This window comes from Pelmatolapia mariae, linkage group LG16_19 (assembly GCF_036321145.2).
Source record: "Pelmatolapia mariae isolate MD_Pm_ZW linkage group LG16_19, Pm_UMD_F_2, whole genome shotgun sequence".
Lineage (NCBI taxonomy): Eukaryota > Metazoa > Chordata > Actinopteri > Cichliformes > Cichlidae > Pelmatolapia > Pelmatolapia mariae.
Genome location: NC_086241.1, coordinates 41,279,398 through 41,297,285, shown reverse-complemented (window position 1 = coordinate 41,297,285; position 17,888 = coordinate 41,279,398). Strand labels below are relative to the sequence as shown.

General features: G+C 43.0%; 1 protein-coding gene across 3 annotated transcripts in view; it reads right to left on the bottom strand.

The window, feature by feature from the left end:
* The window catches only part of clmna (calmin a), a 40,005-nt gene extending 29,338 nt beyond the window's left edge, over positions 1–10,667 (bottom strand). For all 3 annotated transcript variants that reach the window (XM_063499210.1, XM_063499211.1, XM_063499212.1), the window contains exon 1: positions 10,326–10,667. In XM_063499210.1, the coding sequence (XP_063355280.1) occupies positions 10,326–10,410 (85 nt within the window). In that variant the 5' untranslated portion in view covers positions 10,411–10,667. The remainder of the gene's footprint in view (positions 1–10,325) is intronic.
* Between the last annotated feature and the right edge of the window lie 7,221 nt (positions 10,668–17,888).

The following is a 17,888-nucleotide window of genomic DNA, read 5'->3' as shown; positions in this document are numbered from 1 at the left end:
CATGGGCCTAAATGCTTGGTAATCCAGATTAAGAATATCAAGAAGCCATTACATTTTGTGCTTGTGTTGTACGCCATGTTGAAGACTCATATGAAGACATTTGTCTCTATAGCTGACGTCCTGTCCATTTGCTTCGCTAAGAGAATTTGCTACATCATTTTTTGATGCTGAAACCCAGGAGAAATGAGCAAACAAGATTCACGTTGTGACGCAGCCGAAGCTGCAAGAGTGGCAGATGACGAGCATGGAAGGGAAATGGAACAAACAAAGTAAAAATTCAGAATGTATGCACATGTTTGGCTCCTTTGTTCCCACAAGATCAAAATGAATCACAGTAAAGGTCTTGCTACAAAATATCTGGCATCCTAGGCAGAAAACTGTAATAAAAGCTGTGGAGACCCCACAAGTGTCCTCGGCCATTCCCGGTGAACAGGAACTGTTCAGCAGATTTGGTGGAGGACTATTTAGAGCAGAACATAGCAGAAGATGCGACACAAGATAACATCAGCACAGATACTGTAAGATACTATATGCCTCACCATGTAGTGCTCAGAGAGGACAAAGCAACCACCAAATTAAGAGTGGTCCTCGATGTGTCGTCCCATGAAGACAGCCGTCCATTGCTGAATGGTTGCTTACTTACAGAGCCAAACTTGAATCCAGATCTGCTCATTGTTCTTATTAGATTTAGAAACATAAAGTTGCCTTTCTGGCAGGTTCTTGTGGTTCTCAGGTACACCGACAGTAAAAGGAATGAACACCTGCGCATTCTGAGGATGACGAGACTGGTGTTTGGGGTTACACCAAGCCCATTTCTGCTTGTGGCTAGGATTCAAAGACACCTAAAACAATATGAAACATAGAAAACCACAAGTTGTGAATACAATAAGGGAGTCACTCTGTGTGGATGAATTCATTTCAAGTATACGCTCAGTTGAAGAAGCACATCATATAACAACAACTGCCAAACAAAACTGGCTGCTGCAGGTATGGAGCTCTGCAAATGGATGAGGAGAGCTCCGCAAACTACATGTTGGCACCTGAGACAAATGGAAAACCACTTAAAGTACTTGAATCAGTGTGGAGGCCAGAGACTGACGATTTTACCTTTGACCTTAAGGCACTAGCCAGGTTTTTAACAGAGAGGAAAGGAACTAAAGGAAGTGTTCTGCATTCCTCAGCACGCATTTATGATCAACTTGATTTTCTGAATCCCTTTACCATTAGCATCATGTGCATTTCAAGAAATGGAAGTGGGAGAGGGGGCTCTCCTGGGATGAAGAATTGCCACCAGATCTGGCCCGAGAATGGAAACAGTGGTGTTCAGAACTCACTTATTCATACATCGGCTCACCAAACCAAGGTGGTACCAAACCAGCATGCAGCAAAATAATTATGAATTGGAACTACATGTGTTCTGTGAAGGGAGTGAGAAAGCATACAGTGCTGTGGCATATCTGCAAGCTAAAAAACAAGAAAGAGAAACAACAATGAGCTTGGTCGCATCTAAATCCATCCAAAAAATAAATAACAATGCTGTGTCCGGAGCTCATGGGAAGCCCTGACTGGATCAAGACTGGGAAACAACTTGATCATCTCATTGAAGACTGAGGAAACCCAGATAAAATAAGATCACTTCACAATGGATTTGCAGTTCTGCACAAAGGTGGAAATCATTTGTCACAAACAGAGTGACCGACATCCAGATGCTTACCAATTTATCTTCATGGTCACACATCCTGGGGAAGGTTAATCCAGCTGACCTTCCCACAAGAGGGCAAACAGCAAAGGCCCTGATACACAACCAGCTATTGTCGAATGGTCCAAGTGTCTTTGTATCAGAAGATCAGACACAGGAGGCTGAATGAACATTTCAGGTGAAGTGAAAGCAGAACATCATACAGTTTGCTGCCAATGACACCAATGTCTGTGAACTAATACTGAAAATTAGAGCAAACTGAAAAGCGTTCTCAGAGTGACGGCATGGATAAGAAGAAATTTCTGTCTGAGAAATCAGACAGAAACTCTGGGTTAGGCCCAGGTGGACAATAGATGATTACAAATAAAACTTGTTAATAATAACAACAAGTAATCATCCTGCTGTAACCCAGTTTCTCTAAGGCAGGGTTAATCGATTTGTTGATCAGTTACTGATTCGTGTACTAACAGGGACTTAATGTTTAATAATCCACATTTCAATGTTTTAATCTTTTGTGCAGATATGGATACTATATTATTCTTTCTTTGTGATTTCTTATGTTTAAGTCATTTGTTGACAACTTTTAGTTTGTTTTTTGTCTGTTTGGGAGCTGACACAGTCTCTAAGGGGATGGGGTTTTGGGGGAATAACAGGAGGATAGAAGCTGCAGACAAGTGTGCAACTCTGCTTCAACACAACAGCTTGTGATTAAATAATAATAACAATAATAACAATAATAATGTATACTTTATTGATCCCTGTGGGGAAATTACTCTCTCTGCATTTAACCCATTCACTCAGTGAAGCAGTGGGCGGACGCAAATCAGGCCCCGGGGAGCAGTGTGTAGGGACGGTACCTTGTTCAGGGGTACTTCAGGGTAGCCGTTCAGTGGATTTGAACCCCCGACCTTCCGATCATGGGGTGACCACGCTACCTAACCCTTGGGCCATCATATGAAATCAGAGGGTGATTCTGAACTGATATAAGAGCTGAACACAGTATAAACTGGCTCATGTCACCCTGTTTTAAACATCACCTAAATTCCAGCAAATTATACAAACCAGCCACTACTTCAACAAAGCTCAAACACTAGTTTTGATCAAAAACTGAGGCAATAGCTTCAAAATGAAGGATGCTTAAAGAAACGAGTGAAGCATCAAGAGAAGGATCTCAGGTTGAATATGTGGAGAATTGAAAAGTGATCCCTGCTTAGTGGTTGGGTGGATGTTTTTCTGTTGTACTTACACCTCTTCGGTGAACACCCCCGGGGGCGGCAGGTCAACCTGAGAGCATCATCTCTTAGTAACAATGAGGCACATGGCTCATCACCATTTCTTTGGAGGCAGCTCTACTTCAGTGCATGTGTCCGTACCAGGCCATTTGTCAGGCTCCAGGGAATCATGTGCATGTCATAAAACCAGCTTTTCCAGGCCAATCACAGACTGCAGACGAAAACTGAGCAAAACCAGGCTTACATTACCCAGCACTTTATTTTTAGACAAGGAAGTGGGAATAAATGTTGAAAAGGAGCTTCTTCCAGACTTTCACTGGTCATTCATTGTGTAATTACTGTGTTAAACACAGCCATTAACAGGAGTAAGTTAAAGTAAGACTGGGCAAGATGAATCTTTGTTATAATTCACAGCTGGGCAAAAGGAGATTCCACTGAAAAAGCTTGTCTGTTTGGACAAATTAAATCCTGATACTTTCCAGTCTACAGTAAATGTAAAGGGATGTCACAATTTGCCATCTATTAGAGTGAAGAATAATTTTGTTTCTGGTTAAAGTCTGCTACAGTTACAGTTCAAAACTGTTCAGTAGTATTTACTAGGGATGCAACAGATTTGGTTTGATTATTTTACTTTGAGTAGTCCAAGTCTTCTTCTGAAAGTTCCTAAAATTGTTATGGAGTAGTTCATCATGGTAAAAATGGTCCCCAAAAAAATAAAATAAATTATCGCATTCACAAGATTTTCAGAACACTTGACCTCTGACCTTGATCTTAAAGTCAAGGTCACTGAGACTTGAGCTCATCTGAGATTTTTAGTAGATACACCTTTGGTAGCAATTTGAATCAATATCTCAAGGAGGAGAGAAATTGCTTCACTCTGCCCACCCGCCATCGCAATACTGTTAATTAGGAGGTTCATAGGAAGGTTGAAATTATCATCATCATGTCCTCTGGTCAGAACGCAAAATGAAACAGCCATCAATCTGTTGCAGTATATCTTGGTTTATTTAGTTATTATCAGTGATAGCTTAACTTAAGGGGACACCCACATGGACTGCTAACTCTCAGCTGCTGCCCCATGTGGGAGTGAAAAGAGTGAGCTGGTAGTGAGTGCAGTCTTTATATAATGTGTGCCAGGTGAGTTCCATTAAGGAACAAACTCCAGAGCCAATCAGTGGTGAGAAAGTAAAAGAGGAACCAAAGTGGTCCTGGTGCGGCGAGGGAGCGTGAGGAAAAGGGCAAATGAAACAAGAATCTTTACAACAAACACACAATCAGGATTACAGTGCAGTAGCTCTGAGAAATCTGATAAAGTCACAATATTCTGATCTGTCTGTTCTTATTGCAGCCAACTGTCCAGCCACGCACAGCTCTTGGTAATGTGTAAAGATATCATACTGTGATACTTTGCTATCCTCTGAATTGAAGAAGCCTTCTTAACATGAATGATATACAACCACTGTGGAGTTTTCATGAAAGCAGGAAAGATTTTTTCTTCAAAGTTATGCAACCTCACAGATTTGCATCCTGTTTTGCCTTTTAGAGCTGCATACCTGTAATGAAAAGATCCCTGCACCTTTCCACTTTCGCTTTACCAAGCCAGTGCTCTTTAATAATCATTAAAAGATTCTGTTCATGAATCTGTCATCTTGACAAAAAATAGAAGCCTGTGCATCTTTGGTGGGATGAAAGATTTTAATGATAAAGATTCCAGCACCATTCTAGTAAACTAACCCTCTGGTGTCCTTTTGCTTCATTAATCAGATGACGTCACGGAGTTTTCATTCCCACCTCCAAAAAAAACATGTTAATCATACAGTATGTCAGCCCACACTTGAGCCCACTGTATCTAAGTGTGTCTCTCACTCTTCTGTTTTAGTTTGTCAGACTAAAATGGTTACCATCTCTGTTAAAACACAACAGAGAGGATTATTCTAACTTCAACTCTATTGACCTGTAATAAATATCCAAAAATCCATTTATAGACTTCCTTGGGCAAAAGCACGATGATCAAATTTCATTTCCTGACTTCTGTGCTAGTATTTCATTTCGGCTCAGTGTAAAGTCAATGGTAAATTGACTGGTTCTTATATAGCACTGTTCTACTCTACCTGAGCCTCCAAGCACTTTATACAGCATGACATAATTGACCCATTCATACGAGCCCTTTGTTTTTATATTGAAATACTTTCTATCCAACGCTCACACTCAGATGAATGTATCGGAGAGCAACTTGCCCAAGATTATATATTAGATTATAGACTGAAGCAGTCAGGGATTGAACCACCAACCTTTCACTCAGTAGATGTCCTGCTCAGCCTCCTGAACTACAGCTACTCTTCTGTCTTTTGCTGCTCTCTGTTCTGTTTCACTGTGTGTCTTTGAGCTGAAGCTTAACTGAATTGCCCTTTGGATGTTTTCAAATGTATATTTCAGTAAGCAGGCCTATTTTTCTGGAGATTCTTATGTGTTTGTGGAATGTGCTCACACCTGAGCATATTATAGTACATTTGCAAAATGGATGCAAGGCTGTATATACGAGTGTTAGAGCAGTGTAATGAAATGATGTGCACCTTGTTAATTACAAAGATTTTCCCATTGTTGGCTCAGGGAGAAGCTTGTAAGTATGTGAATACAGCACAAGCTTTAAAGTTGACTGGTTGTTATGCTGTGTGTCCAATGTGCACACACAAAGTAGAAGTCTATTACTCTATAAGTTTCAGGCTACAGAGTGTTTGTGCAGTGAAAGCTTTTTTACTGTATCAAGGTGAAATCTAAAGTCTATACATGCCTTGCCCCCAGGAAATGCAAAAAAGAATGAACTCAAAAGATGGGACCTCCAGGATCCGCATAGCAGTGAGTGTATGGAGACTCGAGCTGGTCTTATGGTCGAGCAGTGAGAGTGTGCCCCTGTCCGTCTGCCTGCAGTGAGCTCTGTTCTCACATAGAGGCAGTGCACAAAGTATGTGCTACAACTGGTGTCTGGGCCGCTCTGCTTGTGTTGTTGTTGGTCCATGAGCCGACCATGGAAGAGAGCAAGGTTCTAACATACAAAGAGCTGAAGTGTTAAAAACAATGAAAAGAGCATGCAGACTCACTGAAGGGAAAAGCTGCCGGTACTGGAAGCTCTCTGGTTGCTGTTAGTAGTCTGAGTAGTATTATGTGACTTTGAGGTAAACCAGGTTTTGGTTTCCTGCACAGCAAAAGACAAACGTTTAAACTGTCCAAAGTCAAACAATATCAGACAATTTTTTTTTTAATTTATATGCAGTTCTAGTCTGACTGTAAATAGTAATGCACAGATCACAGGTCTGTACTATGAATCAACATTGGTGGTTATCATGGTAACTTCATGTTTAACTCTGTGCTCTCAGTGTTATGAACAGGGTCGCTTTCCGACTGTGGTACATTATAATATCTTTTATTGCACACCCAATCTGCTTACGCTTGTAGGCTATGCTTGGGTATAATCATTTCATGTATAAAAATCACAGCCTACTGACCAGTCAGTTCTCTTGAAAACAACGAGGATCAGTACAGGATCCCATGGACCTGAGTACACAGACAGTATGAGGGTCTATAAGAGGGGTGGGGGAACTCCAGGCCTCGAGGGCTGGTGTCCTGCAGGTTTTACATGTGTCCTTGATCCAACACAGCTGATTCAAATGGCTAAACGACCTCCTCAACATGTCTTGAAGTTCTCCAGAGGCCTGGTAATGAACTAATCATTTGATTCAGGTGTGTGGACTCACGGTGATATCTAAAACCTGCAGGACACTGGCCCTCGAGGCCTGGAGTTCTCACCCCTGGTCTATAATGTCTTGGGACACATTAAAATGGTAAGCATCAATAAGAAATACAATGATGCATTTAAAAATCTGAATATTGTGCAATATTCATTTTTTCACCATTTAATTAAAAAAAATTGAATTCTGATGTACGTTTAATATTCATTACACATGAATAGCAATATACCAACATTTCTTATGTAATATATCTTTGTTTAACTTTTATGATTATATCTTATATTAATAGATTATATCTCTCTCATGAAAATCACAAAACCACTATTCTTTATTTTTCCTTCTTCATTATTTTTATTAATATTATTAATTATTGTTATTATTATTATTGTTATTATCCATTTTTATTAAGTTCCAGTACATTTCTGTTTAAACTGTATAAATACTGTGCACCTCTCTCTACCTCAGTACAGATGATGGCAATAATGGGGAAGACTGCAAAGTTGACAGTTGTCCAAATGATGACTATCGGCACCTTCCATAAACAGGGAAAGCCAAAAGAAGGTCATTGCTGTTTACAGAATGCTTTATCAAAGCATATTTACGTAAAGTTGACTGGAAGGAAAAAAAAAAATCAGGGAAAAAGTGCAGAAGCAACAGTGATGACCACAGCTCTGAGAGAAGTGTCACCAAAACTCAACTCAAGAACTTCACAAGGAGTAACTGAGGCTAGTCTAGAGCATCAGGAGACAGCAATCAAATACATTTTCGAGAACTCATCCTTTATGCTTTCTTAAACTTGCCAACTTTCTTTGACAGAGATTGATACTTACTTTGTCCCCAAAATAATTTCCTGACATCAAGCAGACCACAGAAAAAGCCATGAGGATATAGTTCAGCATGTGTTTGAAGGAAAGGGTCAAATAGAGAACATAAAGTGGGACTCCTACTGTTATCAAAAAGGAACACCTGTGACAACTGTGCAAAGATTAGAAGTGTTCTGACCCATGATATGAGTGTAAACAACCTGAAAAATAAACTCTGGTGATTGTGGGATAAATGTCAAAGGAATGTGAATACAGCTCTGTAGACAGTCCTGTACATTTAAATGAAATCACACTCATAGCAAATGAATTTTTCACAAGGATTCAGCACATCATAATCAAGTTTAGAATCATCCCATGTTTATGGTATAAACTAGCAGAAAGTAATTCTTTAGTAATGTGTTACTTGAATGCAAACCAGCAATGTTAACTGTACTCAGAAAGAAACCTACATCCCAGTGAGGTAGGACAGAAAGCTGTGTGGGATGTGTGGTGTGGGAGCGTTCAATATTGTTATGCACAGAGAGCTGCTCTCACTCGTTCTCCCTCTCATTTTGTGTTATGTAACAACCTCCAGGCCATTGTTTTAAAGTGATAGCTGCTCATCGAGCTTTCGTGCAGAGAAAAGGGACAAAAGCGTGAAACTGGCGCATTTTAAGAAGGTGGAATTGACATGTCCATGTTCACGGGAAAAGCTTTGTTTAAAACCATATAGGAATGAATGGCTGAGAATGTGCGGGCTTCTAATTAGAGCACATGCTCCCGTAGAGACAGCAGAGCTTGGGTTTATGAGCCGGACACATAACTACACTCCCTCTGTCGCTTTGAGTCTAGATTGTACAAAACCATGATGCATATGATTAAATCATTTTGAATCCTCTCACAACATTCCAGTAAGATTCACACCTGTGCCTTTATTTTCTTTTTCTTTCATGATTTCTTGGTGGATTTGCTAGTATGCTGTGCAATAATATTCTGTGTCTGTTTTCTTTCCTTACAAAAACCTGAGTATACCTGAGTAAATACCTCAGGCAGCAGAAACCAGAGAAAGAAGAGGAGGAACAGGCTCCTGAATGGTATGTACTACCGGCAGATAGAGGAAGTGGCTGATATCCAGAAATCCTACCAGTGGCTGAACAAACCTGAACTGAAAGACCTAGGCACTAATCATAGCAGCACAAGAACAACCTCCAAGTACAAGATCAGTAGAGGCTGGGGTCTACAACACCAGGTAAGGCCCAGGTGCAGGCTGTGTAAAGATGCTAGCAGGCAGGGCATACATGGAACGCCATAACCAAGTGGCCTGCATAGTGTACAGGAACATCCATACAGAATATGGTCTGGAAGTCCCGAGGTCAAAATGGGAAACGCCGCAGGTGGTTGAGAATGACCGAACATAGATGTGTGTGTCAAAATAACAAAACACACCTTTCTGATCATGTTGCATAGCCTGGTTTCATTTAACATGTTTGGCTCTTATTCAGGTCGATTGGCAGCTAAATAAGAGATTTTCAGTGACTGCAGTGGAATTAAACATCTAAAGATGTTTTCACTGTTCAACAGTGGTGTTAAATTACGTAAAATCCACAGCAGGTTTTGCTTTTCACATGTGCTCTGCTTCTGGAGAAGAGGCAGAGAGAGCCATTCTTACACCCACAGGAGTGAAAAATAGAATGTAATGCACCTACACGGGCAGAAGAGCTGTCTGTAAGAATCAATCTACAACATGTTAGCTCACACATTCATGCCCCCCTTCTTATAATAAAAACCACAAGATTGCTTTCTCTGAGGAGTATTTAGGGAAATTATGAAAACTGTTATGTTACTTTTTTGCTTTATGTGTGACATGAAAAACAATCTTAAGACAACTCACATTTTAACACTGGCTTTTAAGCACACTCCAGTTAAAGAAGTGTTATAACTTATTAGATAAGAACACAGATGTTTGCTTGAAAAGCTGGCTCTAATACATACTGAGGAAGTCAGGACGCCTCAACCTGAGCTGCAGGTTCATATCCGGATGCCTCCCCACATTTCTGCAGGAGCATTATAGGCCAATACAAAACTCATTCAGACAGTAACAGCAGTACTTCACCCAGTGATGACATACAAGTGTCCACACTAGTGCACTCTGATTTAGTGGAAGTTATTTTTCCTCTGGAAGTGAACCTGGTCTAATCAACTACTGGGATTGGATGGTTTTAGAAAATGAACACACACACAAAGAGAGAGAGAGAGAGAGAGAGAGAGAGAGAGAGAGAGAGAGAGAGAGAGAGAGAGAGAGAGAGAGAGAGAGAGAGAGAGGTTACTGTGTGACCGCTTCAGTGATTCTATGTTGGATTCAAATAATAGACAAATAATTCAAATAAGTAAGCCAACAATAAAATAACTAATTACTGCAGCTCGGTGATCATTCCCTTTTACACACGACTGTAAGCTCATATTAGAGCCTCCAAATAATCTTTAGTGTACTAGTCTTGAAAAGAGTATACGTATCAGGGACCGCATACGTCGAGTACACTGAAAGTGCACTTCAGTAAATAAAAGCCTCCACACAGCAGATCACCGGGTCACTGAGTCTGTGAGGCTCCTGGGCGCACAGTGTGGAACAAAGCGTTTGTGAGCTCCGTTTGGAAAGTTTGGAACCTTCGTGCTGCAAGTGAAAGCAGCCAAATACAACAAAAGAAAAGTTCCCCACATCAGAATAAAACGATCTTCTACGCAAGTGAGTTCCCGGGCACTCAGTGTGCACTGTGCTGGTGCATGCGTGGCCAGGCCATCCGCACTGTTCTGTGGACTCAAACTACAGTAGCGGAGATGTTCCTACCTTGCAGGTTCTGCACTCGGATATCGCTGATTTGTCCGATAAATTCTTCCCTCTCGAACCAGTCTTCCCAGCCGTGTCCGGCCATCTGGAGCCGCGGTGAGTTCAGAATTCCCGGACAGGAATGCTGGAAAAGCTCCCCGGCTAAGAACGAGAAGCTGCTGCTGCACCGGGCTGCCTATTGTCCGTCCGTCCGAGCGGAATCCACCACGGCGGTGTGTCAATCAGTGGAAGCACACAGCAGCTGCTCACTGCCGCAGGCTTCCGTCAAAGCAGCGATGAAGCGACTCACGTCCACAAGCATGTGGGAGGCCAGCGGGCAGCAGAGAAGGAAGAAGCTGCAGCACCTGGTTGGTATTTTCGAGGTGGGATGGAGCTGCGCCAGAGCCCGCCCACCCGCTCTCGCTCGCTCTCCCTCTCTCGCTCTCGCTTTGTACACATACACAGGTTCCTCCAAGTGGTGGAAAATAACTGATGGCAGAACCTGATTTCCTTTTTTCCCTCTTTTTCCTTTTTACCCTTTCCCCCCTTCTTTTCCCTTTTCGTTGGGGGGGATACAAATATACAAACACTGGTCATGACTTTTACAGCTCACTGCTACACAGGAGTTTATCTTTGCATAATTTCGTTTTAAATTGGGAAAAACATTAAAATGAAGTCTTTTACTCAGTAAAAAGTTATACAGTAACCCGGCTTAAATAGCTTAATAATGCATAAGCTGTACTGAGTAAGTAAACATGCACATTATGCAGAATGCTACTTTTCAGCATCACAAACATTATTTGATCATTGCAGGTGCTGATGAATGAATTACTTATAAATTACTGACTAGCTTGTGTGACACTGTGAGGTCTCTGGGTGCTTCCTCATTTGGGGAGACTGGAGAGAGTCAGACACTACATACACTACTGAATTCATCGATCTTTATGGTTATGGTTATTTTAGTTTTACTATGTTTAACTTTAAAAAAAAAATCATGTGTAGCCTCCTGATCTGTCCTTCCATTGAGCCAGGCTGTGACACTTGATCTATATTAATGTAATTTATATATAAAACAATAAGTATGTGTTTCTTTTATTCAGATATTCAGTGATACCACTGATTGTCTTGCCCCTGCAGCGGTCTTTTATCGTTCAAGCTCAGGTCCTTTACCAGAGGCCTGGGAGCTTGAGGGTCATTCACAGTATCTTAGCTGTTCCTAGGACTGTGCTCTTCTGGACAGAGATCTTGGATGTTGCTCCTGGGATCTGCTGGAGCCACTCGACTAGCTTTGGGGTCACTGTATCGAGTGCTCCGATTACCACTGGGACCACTGTTACCTTCACCCTCCACATCTTCTCGAGCTATTCTCTGAACCAGGGGTAATTCTAGGATCAGAGCTTTGAGGGTGCTGAGCACCCAGAGAGCTGCCCAGCCATGCAACATAAACTTTACTCGTCACGATGAGACTTCTTCCCTGTCTCTGTCAGTCCCTGCATCCTTAAATGTCTCCAGTTGTCCCGAGTTCTCTCTGACTGTCTCCTTGGTGCATTTAAACCCCTGTTCCTCCCTGTCCTCGTCGTCTGTTATCTTCATCTCCGTATCAGTCATCATAATTTTACCATCTCTGTGCAAGTCTGCAAATTTCTTTATTAAATCATAAGATTTAGACGGTCTAAAAGTTGCCCTACCTATTATTGGCTGAGGTTTTAGTAGAGTTGTGGCTGAACCACATAAAAATATATCATTAATTTTAATCTCCCCAGTCAATGATAATGTTATGTTGGAATGTTGTTAAAGAGGGTCAAAAAAGTTTTCAACCCAGTTTGTTTTGCAGATTCTGTATAGCAGCTTTAATATAGGGAGAACACAACTTCCAGATTGTATGAGCAAAATTTGTGTTTTTTTCTTTGTCAGTTTAACAGTTTCTGTTTTGCCTGTCACTATTCCCTGTCTGTTTTCTTACCTGGTTCTTCCTGACCTTGTACTTTCTCCTCACGTTCCCCTCTTTCCTCCTCTCTCCCTTTTTGGACTGACAATCATACACAAATAGATTGTATTCAATTAGATGAAAAAATTACATTAATATGAAAAAAAAAATACTATTAAGATCACTAATAAAAAAGTCCTCTCTCAGTGTACTTTCAACCGAAAGGCAAATAACCAAACCACATGTACATCTAATAAAAGATATAAATATTGAAACACTAATCCAACATTATTCTTGATTGACGGATCATTTGATCTTAGACTTTTACCTGAATGTTGCTCCTTTTTTGAAAAAACTTCCTTATATCCATTATGAACCTGGCTGTCCCTCTGTACACAAAAACAAACAAACAAACACACACACACACACACACACACACACACACACACACACACACACACACACACACACACACAACAGGAGTTATAAGCAGGGCTGCACATAAGTGGTCCGCAGGTGCGCATTCGCTGTCAAAATAAAAGACGCGCACCAGATAAGTTGGAATGCGCGTTTGCGTTTGGAGGAGGACAGACATTTGTTCAGAATTCTTAAAGATGTCGAAGAAGCAAGCTCCGTAAGCAATTACTTTGGTGTTCCTCCACCGCAAAAGAAGCGCGTATTCTCTGAATTTCTTGGAATTTCCAGGAATACGCGCTAGGGTCTTATTTTGACAGCGAATGCACACCTGCGGACCACTTATGTGCAGCCCTGGTTATAAGGTTAATGGGCATCCAGTCAGTTGGCTAGTTAGTACCTTAGGTTTAATGTCGGCACATATGACAAAATAACCAGCTTCTCTCATTCCATTTCAAACAGGACAGTGGTAACACAGTAGGCTGTGGACAATTTTAAGTTTTTGATTTTAAATAGGCTATATAAATTTCAATGGGAGAAACAGGACGGTCAAATGTCGCTGATTTTACTACAGAGTAGGACAGATTGTAGGGTAGCAAACATAACACATTTTCAACACTGCAGGTTACCTGGGTGTAATGTTTTTCAGCTAAAAAGAAACATGGCCTGACTCCTACCTAACTATATAAAGAGTAACTGAAGGTTAAATACAGCTAACCCATGTCCTATTTTAAGCCAGGCACTCACACCTCTGCTCCTCTGCTCCCCCCAAAATGGGCTAAAAACGCCCCTGCTCTGAACCCTTGGTACTTCTCCAGCTTCTTGTGTTCCTTTTTCCTGATTTTGCTGTCATTTGGTATCGCAACATCTATATCTCAGCCATCTTCCTCTGAGTGTCCACCACTACTATGTCCAGTTGGTTAGTCATCACCATTTTGTCCGTCAGTATCTGGAAGTCCCACAGGATCTTAGCTCGGTCTTTCTCAACCACCCTAGGTGGCGTGTCCCATTTTGACCTCAGGACTTCCAGGCCATACTTGGCACAGATGTTTCTGTAAACTATGACGGCCACTTGGTTATGGCGTTTCCATGTGTGCCCTGCCTGCTAGCATCTTGCACCCTGCTGTTATGTGCTGGATTGTCTCAGAGTCATCTTTACACAACCTGCACCTGGGCCTTGCCTGGTGTGGTAGAGCCCAGCCTCAATGTTTTTTGTGCTCAGAGCTTGTTCCTGTGCTGCCATGATTAGTGTCTCTGTTCTGTCTTTCAGTCCAGGTTTGTTCAGCCGCTGGTAGGCTTTCTGGATGTCAGCTACTTCCTCTATCTGCCGGTGGTACATACCATGCGGTGTCCTGTCCTTCCATGATGGTTCCTCCTCTTGCTCCTCTTTTTGGGTTTTTGCTGCCTGAGGTATTCACTGAGCACACGGTTGGTCATTGCCATCTTTCTGATGTACTCGTGGGTGTTCACTGTCTCATCCTGAACCTACTGACATTCACTAGTCCCTGGCCTCCTTCCTTCCACTTAGTATACAGCTTCAGGGTGCTGGACTGGTGAAACCTATCCATGCCTGGTCAGGAGCTTCCCCCTCTTGATGTCAGTGGCTTCTATCTCCTCCTTTGGCCAGCTTATTATCCCAGCAGGGTACCTGATCATGGGCAGGGCATGGGTTTTGATAGCCCAGATGTTGTTCTTACTGTTCAGCTGACTTCTCAGGACTTGCCTGTCCCTCTGCAGGTACTTGGTGGTTGCAGCTGTCCTAGCAGCCTCTTCAGGGTTCCCATTTGCCTGTGGGTTTCCCATGTACTTGTAGCTGTCCTCGATGTCTGCAATGTTGCCTTCTGGTAGTTCGATCCCCTCAGTTCTGACAACCTTCCCTCTCTTTGTTATCATCCGACTACACTTCTCCAGTCCGAACGACATTCCGATGTCCTTGCTGTAGATCCAGTTCGTCTCCTTGGCAGATCCCACACTTGATGGCAACCTGTGTTAGGGGCTTGAAGTTGGCCTCTAGTGTTGTACTCCCCATTCCCATTGAGTTCCTAATGAAGGCTATTAGGGTACTGTTGATCTTGTACAATTCTAGTTATTCTAGGATCCAGATGTGGGGCATCGAGTCATAGGCCTTCTTGTAATCAATCCAGGCAATGCACAAGTCGGTCAACCTAATCTTGCAGTCTTGGGCGACTGCTCAGCTACCAGTAGCTGGTATTGCGTTACTCTGGTATTGCTGCCAATTCCTTTCTGTTTCCGCTCATGTATTGAGCCATGTGCCTGTTCATCTTAACCACTATGATGCCCGACAGGAGCTTTCATGTGGTACTGGAATCCTACTGGAATCCTACCCTGAGCTAGCAGATTATGCTGACTCAATGCTAGGCCGGCCCCCGACAGGGAGCCCTCCTGGGAACAGGCCAAAGGAGAGGCGAGGCAGACGGGGAGGAGCTGAATGGAAGCTCAGCGCTTGGTTAGCAAAGGAAGACTAACCTTCCAGGGTCATATTGTTCGCAAAAGTGAAATGGGTGAGCTCCACGATCGGATTTCCACACAGAGGGACATTCAGGATTGCCTCATATTGTGTTTCTGTGAAACCTGGCTGGGTGAAAGGACATCCAACGAGATGACTACACGGCCTTCAGGGAGGACTGAAGGACAAAAACGGCCCACTCACAAAAACTTGACCATGTCAATCACAACATACGCAGCATGTGGCAGGGAATTAAATCTGTCACAAACTACAGGAGAACCGCAACTACCACAGACACCCGAGATGCCACCCTTCCAGACAACCTTAACACGTTCTACGCCATGTTTGACAGTCTGAACACAGACACACCCTCAAAGGGCCCCAGCGACCCCATGGACACTGCCTTCCAGATGACACACACACAGGTCCTGAAAGCTCTGAAGAAGGTACACCCCCACAAAGCTGTGGGACCCTATAGAGTTCCTTCCAGAGTTCTGAAGGCCTGTGGGGAATGTGATATCCTAGAACTAAGGAACCACGGACACCATGTTGACCTCACAGTCACTTCTTTATTATTCTGAACTGGGGCATGCGCCACACACACTGACACCACTCTCAAACAACTGTTGCCCCCTGGTGGACAAATCCCTGCTACAACATAACATTCCTCCCCCCTTAAACTGAAACTACTCTGTAGTTTTAATCACTACATAAAATACCCATAAATAAAAACTTCCCCTTTATTAAATTGCAACAACCCAGTCCCCAGCCTTTACTGAAATTTCACTCCATAATAATGAACCTTTAGTCCAACAGTCTTAGGTTAAACTATAACAGTTCACTGTAATCTCCTTCTTATTATTGTCAATCATGGCACAAAGTCTCTCAGATGCTCAGGAGGTCTCTTGTTTCTTTGTGATCGCCGTAACCCAGTGGCTGGCAACTCCTGTGAATCACTATTTTCCATGTGTGGCCTCATCACTGGTGTAACTTGCACCTCCATGTTCCTCTCATCATTGTCTCCTGCTCAGCGCTGATGATGGGTGCTGCTTTTGGAGGCTCGCCCAGTTGGCCTTCAGGCATTCCTGCTGACAGGTACGGCTCCAGGCAGGCAAACAGCTGATCTACGTGACGCCTCACCACTGTCCCATTGCCCAGCATCACCAAGTAGGAAACAGGCCCCGTCATCTCCTGTATGAGTTCTGGTATCCGTTTGGGTCCTCCGCCATAGTTTCTGGTATATACTGTGTCTGCATCATGTATCATGTATCATGATACAGTCTTTGGCTATCTTGTTTTGCTGTCACTTTCTGTTTCAAGTCAGAGTGTATGAGATCAAGAGTACACCTCAACTTCCGGCCCATCATCAACTCAGCAGGAGACCTCCCTGTTGTGGACTGTGGTGTGATTCGGTAACTAAACAGAGCCCTGTTTAACTTGCTTGCCAGTGTGTCTCCAGTACTCTTTTTCATGAGTTCTTTGAAAGTTTGCACTGCTCTTTCTGCTAACCCATTGGATGCTGGGTGATATGGAGCGGAGGTGACGTGAGTGATTCTGTTCTTTGCCATGAACTCTTTAGTTTGTGCACTTACGAACTGGGCATTGTCTGAGACCAACTTCTCAGGAAGGCCGTGCGTGCTGAAACAGTATCACCACCCTAGCCCCCCACAGCACACACCCATCCTGCACACTCAGCTCCTGTTGTCTCTGTCTGTAGGGCTGAAAATTAGGACGCTGCGAAGTGGGCCGTCCTCTCAAAGCATACTCACGCACTCCGGAGAGTATGGGATCTTTGGTTGTCCATCTTTGCAGCTGCTCAGATGTTATCACGCCCTCCTGGTCCTGATCTACCATCAACACCTGTTCCTCTGCTGCCACCTCTTTAGGGAGGTTCTCTGGAAGAGGAAGACGACTCAGACCATCAACATTACTGTTGTTCTTGCCCTCTCTGTATTCTTTATCCAGCTGTGAGTAGTTCTTTTCTGTTGCGTTCAGGGTACATGTTGCAAACCCAATAGGTTTCTCCTGACCATCTGGCATGCGGTGAGCTAGTACTGCTCCCACTCCGTAGGGGGACACATCACAAGAAGGAATTAAATCTTTCTGCTCATCATAGTGTACCAATACACTGCCTGACTTGCAGAAAGCCTTCTCCTGTGCTGGTCCCCAACACCACGGTTCCCCCTTTCCTCAGAAGCTTGTGCAGTGGGGCCAACAGTGTGGACAAGTTTGGCAAGAACTTACTATAGAAGTTCAACAACCCCAAATAAGCTTTGAGCTCTGTCACTGATTTTGGGGGTGGCGCCTCCTGCACTGCTTTCACTTTTGCTGGCACTGGATGTAAACCGATCTTATCCACCCGATGTCCTAAAAATGTCACTTCCTTCTTCATGAATTCTCCGCCTCCTCCAAGCACTGCAGCACTCCATCCAGTGTCTGAAGATGTTCTTTGTCATTCTTTCCCGTCAGAATGATGTCATCCAGATACACTGCAACATTGGTGAGACCTCTATGGTGCGCTGAAAAATGGCAGGACTTGAACTCACACCAAATGGCAACCTGGTATATGTAAACAGTCCCCTGTGTATGTTCACCGTGACATACTTTCTAGATTCGTCATCAAGTACAACCTGTTGATATGCGTGACTCATATCTAACATGGTGTATTTTTCTCCTCCCGCCAGCCCCGCTTTCATGTCCTCCATTCTTGGAATGGGGTATTGTTTTACAGGCGACACCTTGTTAACAGTCAGTTTATAGTCACCAAAAATTCTGG